The sequence below is a fragment of the Protopterus annectens genome, chromosome 5.part0 (assembly GCF_019279795.1).
Source record: "Protopterus annectens isolate FY-2018-M chromosome 5.part0, PAN1.0, whole genome shotgun sequence".
In the NCBI taxonomy this organism is placed as follows: domain Eukaryota; kingdom Metazoa; phylum Chordata; order Ceratodontiformes; family Protopteridae; genus Protopterus; species Protopterus annectens.
Genome location: NC_056735.1, coordinates 664,567,176 through 664,581,724, shown reverse-complemented (window position 1 = coordinate 664,581,724; position 14,549 = coordinate 664,567,176). Strand labels below are relative to the sequence as shown.

The 14,549-nt window shown below is 37.1% G+C and overlaps 1 protein-coding gene across 3 annotated transcripts in view; it reads left to right on the top strand.

The window, feature by feature from the left end:
* LOC122802746 (glycogenin-2-like) overlaps positions 1-14,549 on the top strand; it is a 1,303,570-nt gene that overhangs the window by 1,074,036 nt on the left and 214,985 nt on the right. For all 3 annotated transcript variants that reach the window (XM_044072514.1, XM_044072513.1, XM_044072515.1), the window contains one exon: positions 2,145-2,243. In XM_044072514.1, the coding sequence (XP_043928449.1) occupies positions 2,145-2,243 (99 nt within the window). The remainder of the gene's footprint in view (positions 1-2,144; positions 2,244-14,549) is intronic.

The following is a 14,549-nucleotide window of genomic DNA, read 5'->3' as shown; positions in this document are numbered from 1 at the left end:
GTGTAGGGGTGTGTGTAGGTGTAGGGGTGTGTGTGTGTGTAGGTGTAGGGGTGTGTGTGTGTGTGTAGGGCTGTGGGTGGGGTGTGTGTAGGGCTGTGGGTGGGGTGTGTGTAGGGCTGTGGGTGGGGTGTGTGTGTGGGGAGTGGGGGTGGGGTGTGTGTGTGGGGGTGGGGGGTGTGTGATAGATACACACCTGGCCGTTGGTGCAGAAGCTCGTCCAGTCAGTTTAATGCACACCTTGTGAACAGTTTTGGCCTTGTTTGCAGTGTAGGTACAGTTAATGACTCGCTGACATCTCGGAGAAGTGGCCTGTATTGTAAAATACCTGCGTAGTGGGTGGTTCCTTTTGTAAATTGAAACTGAATATGCTCATCCACATATGCAGCATCATGTCTATGAAATTATGTAGGGTTTGTGAGGCTAATGTGCTCTCAGTTGGGTACTGAAAGGTCCCCATAATAAGGCAGTTAATGCTACACATATTGTGTCCACTGGGATAACCATGCCACATAATTTCATGTAAGGCTTGTACATGTTTACTAGCACCTTTGTATCTGCCCATTTGGTAGCAGTTGGCTTATGTCCTGGTAATAGATTTAATGTTATGCTATCTAAGTCTTCTGAAGCACTGACAGCAGCGGTACGCTACCTGGCAAGTACTAGCTTTCAATGCAGCTAATAATTTATGCAGACCTCATTTAAATGCTACTTCTGTTACCTGCTAATTGTTACCTTAGTACTAGTAATACACTGTTCAGAAAATCTGCAGCTAAATTTATTGCCGTGGTTGATCAGACAGATTTTATAACTTTCTAAACTGAGTTCATTTTTATAAACTGTAGTTTTCATTAGCATGTTGACACTCAATTTGCATCTCACTGTGGTCATTCGCTTAAGATGTATACCATGGTACTTTTTTCACTTTAGGGATATCACACGAAATGCATCTCTGAAACACCCCCTTTGTGCATTGTCACTGTGTTTTTTTACCCAGTGCGTTGCCTTGTTTTTAATGTCCTCAGCTATCATTCCACAAGGTTAATAGGCTTAAGGGCGACACGGTTGCTTAATGGTAAGATCTCCTCTTTTTAGGTTGAATCTTACCCTTTTTTTCTTGGTAGAGTTTTGCATTTTCTCATTGACTTTCTCTGGATGCTGTGTTCCAACCATTTCTCAAGGCATGCTGATTAATTTGCTAATTTTTTTATGGATTTTGTTTACCCTTGCCTTGTGGCTTATAAAGAGCCATAGTTATCTTTTCTGGTGTGCTGTACAGCTCCATGATTTTGCACCCCCCAACCCAGATCTGAGGAACAAAAGTATTTTCAAAGATGAACAAACAAAATATAGCTCCTACTTGTAAAGGGTAATTTGCTACATGGAGTCCTGAAACACTTCAGCCCTGACTGCTTATCTTGGTCATCCCATACCCAAACACAGTCCCCCTTCTGTAGCTATGCCTGTAGGCCTGTCACAGTTGTAAAGGTTCTGTGGATATTATCCAATTAATTAAAAGGCATTGTCAAGTGCTGTAGTGTCCGTGATCAGCTGCAGTGCTAGCAAACATGTTTCAGAGCAGCACACGTTAGAGATGTTGCTTGTATAAGGTGTTTCATACATGTTCTTATTTTGCAGTGTTTGGACTTGAGAGATTTGACCATCTCTTGACTTTGACTGTACAATTTTGAGTTGCTCACAAACGCAAATGATAGAAGAGTAGCAGCAGTTCTTAGTAGCTGCTAATGATTGAAAGGTTAAGTATTTTTGACGATGTACTAAACACGCTAGCTATTTCTTCTAAACTGCTTAGTGTCTTACTCTTAAGAGATCTTTCTGGTTTGCCACTGACTTGAGCAATCAGAGCTAAGTGGCACCAGAGAATGCGTCACCTAACTAGTGAGAAAAGGGTAATGATTTATTAGATGCTGCTAGTATTTGAAGTGAAGTGTTGCTTTGAAAACTACATGGTGATTGTTGTGATCTTGCGATTTAAATTGCTGTAGAAAATGTATGCAGTAGTTCAGACAGCTGGATAGTTTTCAGCACCTATTTCAGCTTTTAAGTGTTGGTTGACTAATGACCTAACTGAATTCTGATTGTCAGTATAGTAAAAAAAAACTCACTAGTCTTTATTTTTTTTTTAGTCATCCTTCTTTGAGAGCCCGATTTCTGAAGTTCTGTCAGATGATGCACAGATACGTGTACCATCTCCCATCACAGAGAGCAGCTTTGAGACTTCACTGGTATGGTAATAGTTTTTGTACATTTTATATTTGTTCACTTCAGCATTTTCTAACTTAGTAAACAAATTTGCTGTATTTTTGTACTTGATAAGCTAAATATTTATTTCTTAGAATTTCTTGTAGCTTCTGGTTTCATATAATCTGTGAATAATGCGGCTGACAAAGTTCTAGATTCATATGCTCAGTGTTTTGTTTATATAAATTTCAGTTACTTGTCCATTCCTACCATACTTGTTTGCTGTGGAGAAAAGAAAAAAGCATTCCGTCTTTGTAGCATAGTAGGGTAAATGGTACCAATTTCTCATTTTTAATTATGTCTATGGATTCTGCTTTCACATTTTTCATGAGTTCTGTTGCAATCCAGGATCCAGCTTTCCACTGTGTACTGGTCAGAGTCTTTCCTTAGATGAGTAACGCATGCATTCCTGCTTCGTAATTGCTTCTGTAATGTGTGGAGTTGGGAGTGTGTATGCACATGCGTGATGGTAGTGAACATTTTGAAAATAGATTCTGAAGGGTAGGGATGCAACTGTGACCATGTCTAGAGGCACATTTTTCTACCTATGGAGGTTTGTTTAAAAATGGATTCCAGGTTTGCATCTTTAGCTGCTTTATCCCACTCAGGATTAATGGTTACATATTTCCATGCTTTGTCTGCTTGAATCTGTAAACTGCTTAGACTGTTTGTGGAAATGCACTTTAAGCATTGTATGCCCATTAGTTAGAGAGATGAATGCAAAAACAATGTTTTAGACAGTCACCTCAGTCTCTGCTTGAGTAGATTGCTTCTGACCCCAGAAGGAGTCCTAAAAAATATATAATGAAGACTTTCATTTATCTGGCTCAAAAGAATATAAAAGTCAATGTGCTAAACTAGCAACGTCTTTGGAAGGAGTCATATGTATAATGCAGACCTGTAGTTTTAAGAATTGAATAAATCCTGTTCAGTTTGAATATCTAAGTTGCAGAACTCGCCTGCATAATATCACCATTGACCAGCTGTGGGTAATGTTGCAAGACTTGTTTATTTTTAATTATACCATGATCCCCCCAAAACGTGCACGCTGATTGGCCAGCGTGCCCGTTGTAAATCGAGTTATACTAATGGAAAAAGGTCCGGTCGCCCGGACTTTTTTCCATTAGTATAACTCGTTTTTAAACATGTTCGCTATGTTAAATGGGTTTAACATAGCGAGACAGCTTTAAAATAAGCAACAGAGATCTCCGTTTATTTTAAAGCTGTCTCGCTATGTTAAACCCATTTAACATAGCGAGGCACAAAACAACGGAGAAAGCAAGATCTCCGTTGCTTTTATGTCTCGCTATGTTAAATGAGTTTAACATAGCGAGACAGTTAAAATAAGCAGCGGACATCTCCGTTGCTTATTTTAAAACTGTCTCGCTATGTTAAACTCATTTAACATAGCAAGACACTAAAAAGCAACGGAGATCTTGCTTTCTCCGTTGCTTTACCACAGCTCTGATGTACCGCAGGCGCAGTACATCAGAGCTGCCGCAGATGCCAGACATCTGCGGAAGGGCAGCAAACAGGCATTATACTATGCCATTATTTAAGAAAAGTAATAGTTTCTTTTTTTAAATAATGTCATATAATAGCAATAACACGCCTGGGTGTGGGTAATGCTAAATTACCCACGGTTGGCTTTGTTTGGTCCCTCGGGCTTCGCCCTCGGGACCAAACCACGCCAACCGTGGGTAAATTTAGCATTACCCACACCCAGGCGTGGGTTATTGCTATAATAAACTATTCACTTAACACAGCAATACAGAAGCTAAATAGGTTCTGCCTATATAGTCTCACATGGAAGCTCTGAAAGCAAGAGCTGCATAATTTGAAAAAAACTGAGCACTGGTAGATTTTTTTTGTCCACCCCCCCCCAAAAAAAAACACTAGTTATCTACAGTTTAACAGCATTGCAATCCATTTTGATGGCTCTAGGAACAAGATCCTTCCAAAACAATTGGACTGCCAGAATATTAAAATTGACTGAGGAAATCCAATTAATAGCTCATGGATTAGCTGGCTAGCTTATCTTTGACCTTGTGATATTTGAACCTATTGTGTATTAAATTTTTTTAGGGGTGTTGTGCCTTTTAAGGTGTAGGGTAGGATCTACTTTCAATTGCTGAATTACCGAAATAATGAACCTGACAATACCAAGACAAAAATGCCAGAAGGTTGTAACAAAAAGTCAGAAAACTGCATTTTACATCAAAGTACCATTGTATTCCAAATGAGAAATATCGAATTCTAGAACACCAAAAAAAGCTGCAAAAATCACTTATCAAACACTTTACACTTCTAAATCTTCAATATCTGCAAAACTGTAAACCAAGTAATATCTCAAGTATTCAGCATAAACCGAAAACCATATTTTCATACAAAATAAATTAGTATTTTAATTTTCAACGTACAACTTCAAAATGTTAACTGCCGTTACCCCGTATAGCGCTAATTTTTCCCTTTTTACTTGCACCTCCATACATTCTAAGAGTAAAAACTGTCAGAATGAGCTTCTCTACACACAGAAAACTACGCTATGCTTTGTCAAGATCTTTGGATAGATGTAGTAGATTTATTTTAGGTAATACCCCATAATATGGACCTGGAATGGTTTGAGGAGGCACTAGTGGAGAAAGGTGGGTTAAACTAAGATGAATTTAGAACTTGTTTGGAGTTAATGGAATTAGCCCTGAGAAACAATTTTACATATTTTGAGTGGGGGGGATTTTTTGACAAGGTAATAGGGTTGCTATGGGGGCATGTGCTCCCAAATTTTATTTATGCAAGTTTTTGGAAGTTATATAAACATTACAAGAATGATGTATGTACTTTTGGGATGGACGCAGAGGAAAAATTGCAAGAATGTATTATTTTAGTAATTCTAATGACTTAAGATTTATGAAAATATTACATTTGGCCAAATGACACTGTTATGATTCATAATTTGAATGAAATGAGGGTTCAAATCTGCATCTTGATACATTTTTGAATACCTATCTATGCTATACCAGTGCTCACCTCCTTTAAGCAGAAGAGAAGTATAGTTAATGGTTGGTATGTGAGGATATGTTGAATGACTTCAGATTTCCTTGAGTATTTCCTTAAGGAGTGTGATAAAGTTAAAGGAGATGTTTATGGAGAGAGAATATCCCTTGAAGTTGATCAAAGTTATTGAAGTTAAGGAAGGATAGATTTCCCCCTTTAAGGAAAGAATAGTATACTTGGATACAAAATTTATTGGAATAATGTGGTTTTTAATCATAAGGATGAGAAGGGTTGAATAGAAGGGGGCTTGTATAACAGATTTTAATGATTCTAATACTACAGAAAAATGTTTGTTTTTCAGATTTGGTTGATATTTCCCAGACTTCCTTTAAATTTTATTTTTAGGAAGGGGGGTAGAGTATCAAGGATTTATTGAATCAGAATAGGAATAAAAGGAATAAGCTAAGTAACAAGAAAATGGGAACTTTTAAATGTGGTACTTGTTTTCATTGCCCTTGTATATTAAACAGTGAATCAGTGTATATCAAGGGTGGGGGCAAATATATTACTGATAGAACTTATATCAATTGTAACAGTGTTGGAGTGATGCTGCCAAGTGTGAGAACTGGAATGCTTTTTATAGAGGAAAGAATTTTAGTGTAAGTTTAAAAGGAGAATTTGCAAGCTCCTTTATGTTGACAACTAAGAATGAGAAAAATGCATTATGTAAACACACCTTGGCTTGTACTCTAGCAATTTTTTTTAATTGAAAAGTTCCAATTGATATTGGGAGAGGGGGCACTGGGAGACTACAATATAGAGACGTCTATTGGTAGCTTACAATGGAAGCCAATAAAACACCAAGGCTTAATGAAAATGTCTGACCCATATTTTAAAACTAAGAGCAGCTGGGCTTTGACTGTTAATTGTATATATATGCATATTACATTTCTTCACATTTGACATATGTTTTTGATTCATTTTATGTTTAGATCTCGGAGCCCTTTGTGTATCTGAAAGTTAGGTGTAATGTTGCTTTTAGGACACTAGATGATGCTTTAGGATAGTGTAATATAAATATATATAAATGGGTCTACTTGAAATAACTGAAAGACCACAACACCGAAACCCAGAAGATCGAGATCAGAATCACGAAACCTCAGAACACCGAAAAGCACGAAATTCAAAATCCCGACATTACGGGAGTTTGTTTTAGCTCTTTTGGTGTTCTGCAGTAGGTAAGTATGTATGTATAAATGTAGTTGAAGGGTATTGCTGTGTGTGTGTTGTGACTTTGGTTTGTGTGACAGACTGTAATGTGTGGGTGTGAGTTTGCCTTGTGTGTACAATCTCTGAGTTAGAATATTAAAGTAGGGGGGTGTGGGGGGTGCAGGGGGGCTTGCCCTCCCCTGCCTATCACTAGTGTAGGTTGGTGTGTTTGCTAGTTTGGGGCAGTTGTGTGTCTGTGTGTTACAGTTTCGCGATTTTCTGTGTTTTGGCGTTTCGTGATTTTGTGTTTTGGCGTTTCGTGATTCTGGTCTGAGTTTCGGTGTTGTGGTCTTTCGGTTATTTCAAGTAGACCCATATATAAATATTAATATATATATATATATATAATTTTTTTTTAAATCTTTTAGGCATGTTTTGTAATTGTTTTGTTTATTTATAGGTTATTAAAACAGATGGTAATAGTTTAATATATGGTTTTATTCATTTTAGTTTTCTGTTTTGCTGATCTGGTTTATTCTGTGTTGCTATGACTGTTTATTGAAGTTCAATTGTTTTGTCAGTTAACATGATGGGTTATGGGAGATGGAGTATATAACCCCCCAGAGTTTAGTGCATTACATCTGATGGTCTGTGAAAGAAAACCATGGTGATTTAGTTAAGCTGTTGTTTTTTTTTATAATAGTTTAATTTGGATTATCAGGAGTCGAGCCTTGTTCTTCCGCAATGTTTTTTGGCTGGTTATTGGTTGCTGCACTTGGTGGGGCTTAAGAACTATTTTCCTGCTTAGTTCGTTTCTGGCTTCGTCGGGTGCATATTTTCTGCAAAGAAAGCCACTTGATTACCATAGCAATTGTATCCTTGAATTTCTAAGTACCTTATTTTCTTTGCTAATGGCACTAAATATAGGGCAAATGAAGGAGCAGGGAGGACACCATCACCTAGTTTCTCTGTTTAGACACAAATTGGCAGAGAGGAACCCTCTAACTTTAATTTTTGCCTCTGATCCCTCGTATATCCTCCTAATTTTCCTGATAGGGAATGCAAATGCTTCCATTGTCCTACTCATAATATCCCAGCTTATTCTGTTGAATGCTTTCTCTGTGTTATGACTCAACAGTGTTGTGTTCTTGCACTCTGGATTATCATTGCTTTATTAATGTTTAAATGTTTGCCTCCCTTCAAAAAAAGATGATGCATGGCTATCGATTTTGACAACAACTTTACCATTCTTTGTGCTATTGACAAAAGCACTGTATACTTGTGGTTAAAAATTTAAATGGGCCTGTATGAAGTGGATTCTAATGCGTCTTTACCGCCGTTGCATATTACAGCCACCAGGACTTTCTTCTAGGGTATTGGTGCTTCCCCCTCCTTTTAAACTACTGTTAAGCAAAAACCTTCCAGATCTTTCTCATTTTCTTCCCTTCTAGCTTCCAGATTTCCACAGGAATTGCATCTACTCTTGGAAACTTTTTAATAGATTGTAAGTTATTTTGTTTATCTCCTGTCCTCCTAACTTTACTAATTGTGAGCCTCATCTACCTCTAGCCTTGGCATACTTGAGTCTTCCATATATAGTTCCATTTGTGTTCTTTTTTTCATTTCCACATTCCTCTGCTTTATACAAAATTTAATAACATTTCTGAAATATCTCTAACACCTATACAGCATCTGTATTTTTCTTGCCATAGGCTCCCTAAATTTGGCAACAATCCTTTCTACTTTGTTGCCTAAATCATTGTGCTAAAGGTTTTTATGCTGTGGAATTAAAACAATTGCTTAGCAGCAGTCTTTCTAAACATGCATGTTATTCCTTGTATATAATCCCATATTGTCTTTGCAGCACTCTGTAGTTGTACCTCTTTGTCTCTTTCATCTGTCTTGTTCATTTAAAGTCTGTTTTTTGTAATTTTTTTTAAATTAAAAAATGAAAGTAAAATTTTAATAGCGTATATTAATGGAAGAAAGTCTTGGCAACCTGACTTTTTTCCCCATTGGTATATGCTCAATTTACAGTGGGTACACTGGTTAGGCTGGCCAATCAGTGTGCTTGTTTTGGAATGTTATTGGCCAGTCATTGTATGTCATATAGTGTAATTCTGTAAGTGAATGTACCAGAATAGTAGATTTTCTAATATATCACTGTTGCAATAGCCATCCCCCTCCCTCCACCCCTATTTATAATTTTGATGTATTGCTGGGATGTGCATGTATGTGTTTATTTGGTGGGTATTTTTCCTTTCCTAGCATTTTCCATTCAGTGCTCTAACCTCCTTTGTTAAAACAGGAAAATTCTGAAGCTTCTGGCACCCAAACTACTGCTTTTTGGTGGCTTTGCTCATCCCCAACAGCATGGAGGGTGCCTTGAAGCTTTGAAAGGTGACCATATCCTTAAGTTAACTTTTTGCCAGTGATCATACCCTGGCAGGATATAATCCATACATCTTAGGCTAGTGCATCTGTGAATTATTAGAACAATGTACTGTTATAGCAAGTTTACTTGGTATATTGTCACAATGTAGTCTCTGCTTAGTCTCTCCCATCATCTGAGATGGTGGGGGTGGAGTTATTGGGTGGCACCTCAGCTTCTACGGTCATCACTGAGTAGATTCATCAGTGTACTTGAATGTATTTGTGGGTAGTCCAGTCATTGTTCTTTAGGTTACAGCAATAGGAAATTGGCTAGCTAAGAAAAATGCTGCTTTGTTTATGAAAAGCCTGCAAAATGGAAACAAGTCAAGCAAAAGTAATGCATCACTAAAATGAAATTAATTTCTGAGCTAGGTGGATTGTTGGTACTTTAATAACCATTTAACTAGGTAGACCCACTGGAAACCCTGTCCCTTCTCAGGGGTAACTTGAGCAATATGTGGCCAAATTTATTATTTACATTTGTTTACCGGGTAGTGTCCAACTGGGCCAGGATCCGGTTTTCAGAGGCCCTGGGAGAAAAGCTCCAATGAAAGTATTACATTTCCAAAGCCATAGTCAAAAGATGAGCAAGTAACACACAATAGTGGCAAAATCAAAAAGGTATTAAAATTACAAAGTCATTGTAAAAAGATAAGCAGTTAACATATAGTATAAAATACATATTCAATGAGCATAGAAAATTATAAAAGATAAGCAAGTTACATACATGATAGTAAAAAATCTTTAATGAGCATAGAAGATATAATTGCAATTTTTTTTAAATAAGGGAAGGAATTTAATATAAGATATCTTATGAGAGTTAGAGCAACAACTGTGAAGTACAAGAATGGGGCTTACAGAATATTAGTATGGGGTCAGTCAGGTTAGGTTTAGCCTGGGTGGGTACAGGAGCATAGCCAGTGGTTAGGGTGTTAGTTTAGGAGTAATTTGAATTTGCGATTCTAGGATTTGGTTGTTTTTCAATAGACTCACCAAAGTGGTTTTTGGACTTTTTTACTTTTAGAAGTGGCTTTTCTGATGATCTGAGGGACCTGGGGTGGTATTAGGTTCAACTAAATTAGAGAGAGCAGGGCAGTGATATGGATTATGGAAGACCTGTGCCGCCATGGTGAGTTGGTTAAGAGTTATAAGGTTGGGTATTTCAAGCCAGTTGACTGGTGGAGTGCAGTACAGTGGTGAGATTTGTGGGGCTGGTTATTGGCAAACCTGTTTTGTTATAGCAGCTTTCAAGGTTGTTTAAGTCAGTCTTATGCAGGTTGGTGAAGATTTGTGAGCATTACAGGAGGGTGGAAAGTAGGTGAGATCTTGCAGTAGCGAGTCTGGCATAGTTGGTTAAGAAAGGCTTAGCTGTATAGTCAGCTGAGTTTAATGTGAACTTTAATTGTGGTTGCTAATGTTTGTTGAATTTTAGATATTCGTCTATTGTTACACCAGAGAGTTTAGTCTGACTAATTGGTTTGATTCTTGGGTGGAAAGTGTGGTTTAATTATTTTTGGTTCTATTGTTATGGAAGACCATAAGATTAGTTTTATTGGGGTTGAGAATGAGTTGATGGTTGGGTACTAATGTCCTGGAGAGACTCTTGTGTCTTGTAGTTCATGGAGTTGAGTGGACAAAGCGGATGCGAGGCATCATCAAAGTATTGAACGATGGTGGCTAGTTGAGTGGAGGAGCGAAGTTCATTAGTAAATATGATAGAGCAGTGGTTCGAGGATAGAGCCTTGCAGTACTCCCACAGAGATGGGTAGCAGACAATTTGTTTTCAGATCTAGTGGATTGCTGCCTTTTGGACAACTGTGAAACCAAGTAAGGGATGTTTCACTGAGGTTGTAAATTGCCAGTTTGTTGAGCAGTATTTGTTGGGATGCAGTACTGAAAGCTTTGGACATACTGTGGAAGAGAGATGCGACAAGCTGACCATTTTTTAGGTGGTTTATAATGTTAGTGAAACTAATGAGTGAGGTAGTATTACTATGTTTTGGTCTGAAACCATGCTGTAAGTTTGAGTTTGTTGCTAAGGAGATGGTTGAGTAGCTGATGAATACATTTTTCTAAGATTTTGGAAAGGGGGAAAGAATAGAAATTGGGCGATATTTGAAGTCTGTAGAGGGGGCTGGCTTTGTGTAGTGGGATGATATGGGATATTTCCCAGAGGAGGGGTACATACTGTTCTGAGCGATTTATTTTGATAAATATAGGATAGGAGATGGACGGGGCAGATGCTTCTAAAAACTCACTGGGGAGCTGATCTGCAGCAAGGGTACAGGGCTTTAGTTTGAGCCTTTTTATGTAGTGGGTTTAAATGAGACTGGGGTTGGGTTTAGTTCTGTAGATGTAGAGACTGAGGGGTAGCTTGGTTTCAGGGTTTGTGAGGGAAGTCACAAGGTCACTCAGCAAACAAGGGCTGAGGGAATCAAACCCTGTATCAGAACTGTCACAACCCTAACCTCTGCACCAACTGCCAGTTATGCTTTCATAGGTCTTTCAGCTCAGCTTCTTGGTAAAACTTAAAGGTCCCGAAGGCCAGGTGCTCCTCTACATTTTCTTGATGTTTGAAGTCCAGATGATTGGGGAATAAGGACAGTGGAATTGCATTTTTTCTCCAAAACTGGTACTTCACAAATATATATTTTCTTACTGGCTGGAGAAGTAAGTTCTCTGACTTTAATTTATTGCTGAAAAACACTGGACTGACACTAAAAGCAAATTTTATATTAACAGATACTGTATGACTAGAGTACAAGATGTATGGACCTGAGACTTTTGCAGCTAGGTAAACATACGGACTTAACATTCGGTTAAAAATCTGTAGTGATTGAATTCATTTTTGTCAGTTTTTTACATAAAATATTTAGACTAAAATGCTTTGTACATTTTCACTAAAGCCAAAGCATGTTTGTCTCAAACTGATTATTTCTTGAAATGTTTCTTTTACATATCTTGAAATGTCATGCAGTTTTAGGCCTGATTGTCGCTTTTGATTACTATATAAAGTATGCATTATTTTGTGGAAAAGCATGGGTTTTATAGAGATGGAAGGATGAACATTGTACTAAATACCTTTATTAGAATTAAAATTAAAAAGTGAAAGTGTTAACTGTACCTATTTTTGCGACAATCTTTTTTTCAAACACCTTTATTGAATTAGCACTTTGGCAAATTTATGTTCATATAAAAGTAATCAAACTATGTTAAACATTGTACTTCACGTGTATTGCTATATATCATATAACCTAAGCAATATTACATTATTCAATTCCTGCCTTTAAGATGAATACATATTAAATCATGTTACTTGGATTTATTACATGCAAACTGTACAGGTGGAAGTGCCATTTTCAGTACTGTTTTTGATCCATTTTCAGTACTGTTTTTGATCCATTTTCAGTACTGTTTTTGATTCTTGCCAAGTAAATTAAATTTTCAGTGGAGGCTGGTCAGGTTAAATATGTTTTGAATACTACAAATCTCTCCACATGTGGAAAACGGAAATAAATTAATGTTCTATTGGAATGGTGAACATGGCATGTTTTACAAGCTGCTTCTATTTTTTATAGTGCTAGGTACATTAAGCTGGCTTTTTAAAAACAAAAAAGGAAACTCTAAATGGTGAGCCATTTTTAAATCTCAAGCTACAACACCAAGTAGTCACTGGAGACCAGCACTGAGAACCTGAATGTTTAAGTTTTATACTCTAAAAATGGCTAAACCAGCAAAGCTTTGTGGAGTATAGGGATAAAGGCTTGAATGAGCCCACCTGTCTTTTGCCAGGCACCTACACATGAGTATAGGGGTGTACAGTATGGGTCAAACTGAGTATACTGCAGGGAGTATAGATGTGAGGATGCATTAATTCAGTCCCCCTCTAGGCAGCAGTGTCTGTTTATTGTATCCACTGTTGTCTGACTAGTGTTTGGTTAAGGAACTACTTAATGCAAATGCCTTTTAATTTAGGCATAAACAAAACTGCTACTAACAATTGGATTAGCATTAGAAATTAAAATGCGTTCAATCATCTTTTGTGTTAAACATGTCAATTTTCTTGTAGTATACAGAGATGAACTGTGGTGGTGGTGCTGCGGTAGCGTTGTCGCCTCAGTAAAACATTGTTCCATTCAATTCTTAGCTACAGCGTCTTCTGTGTGGAGATATGTGCGAATGGGCGTACCTTCGTTGAAGGTTGTGCATCAGAGCTGGCAACTCAGCACATAAAAATCTGCTGCCAATCATTAGCGGACCGGAGTTCCGTTGTGGCGACCCTTAACCAGGAAAAGCCGAAAGACACAACAACATACAGAGATGATGGGCCTTACAAAATGAAGTAGATTTACATTTTTACTTGACCGAATTTCCACACTTGTTTAAGTAGGGCTGGAAATTGTAAGTTGTGCTTTTGTTTTAGGTAAGTGAGTTGCTCAAAACTACACAGTAGCTAGAAAGAGATGGAAGGAATCCTAGCTTATAGTACTCTGAAGTGTAATAAATCAACATATTAAAACCTTAATTTTTTTATATGAAGTGCTAGCAAAACTTTTAAAGAACTATTTAAAATTATAGGTTTGCATTCATATATTAGTAATCTTTATAACCTTAGAAAAAGTTTGCTTTCTGAAAAAAATTTGGACATATAAAACATTTACATATATTTTTTAGAAAAGTACTATACTTTGCATCATTTACTGCCTTTTCAATGAAAGTTTTCCACATAGCTGCCAACAGAATTTTCAGCATCGAAATTATCTGTTGAATTCAAGTCCGCTTCTTTCTTGCGAGCTGCCACAAACTTTTTATCTTGTCACATTAAAGTGACATCTAAAAGATAATCAAAGTACTTTTGTGCTATACCATAGTTATACTGATCAAGAGAGAGATTAGTTATTGGGAAAAGTTCCAATGTCACTTTTTTACATAGCAAAACATAAAGCAGTTCTGTAGCCGAGGAAAAATAAATTTGCATCAGAATTTGAATTATGATTCTGGCAGATCAAACTCCTTGTGCACACTCAACAGCTTAGATTTTGCTATTTGCACGAAAGAGGAGAAACACAAGCCACTTTTATCTTTGACCTTGGTATGCAAAACTCAAATCATACTAAGTATCCTGTAGTGAGCAAGCAGTCAGACGTAAACTGTTATCTGCTAGTGTTAGAATTCACTAGTCTGAAGATCTAGACTGTTCTGACATTTGCAATAAAGCAACAAGCAAACTATCTTAAATGCTGAACACACTTGTATTACTTTGTTGAAATTAAACAAAAACTTGGTTTCATGTTTGGGATGTACTCATGAAAGTCATTAATTATACACCTGAAATAATCTTTGACTCTAACATTTACTGCTGTACATTTTAAATATTTTTACTAAGAACTTTACTTTTACTTTGCAAGTGATAAAATTAAAGAAAAACAATTGACATTCCTTGCCTAAATGTGAAAATCATAAATTCTGAAACTGTTATAGGCTTCAATATTATGAGCAAGTGAAATATAGTAATATACCTCTAACATTAGATGGCTCTATACAGTTCTAATTGTTGCTGGTGGCCAGCTCACTTATAAATGCGCCACAATAGGAAGAAAAGTGAAAAAAGACCGTCTTATACAGATACAGAGATTCTGGACTTTGTAAACACA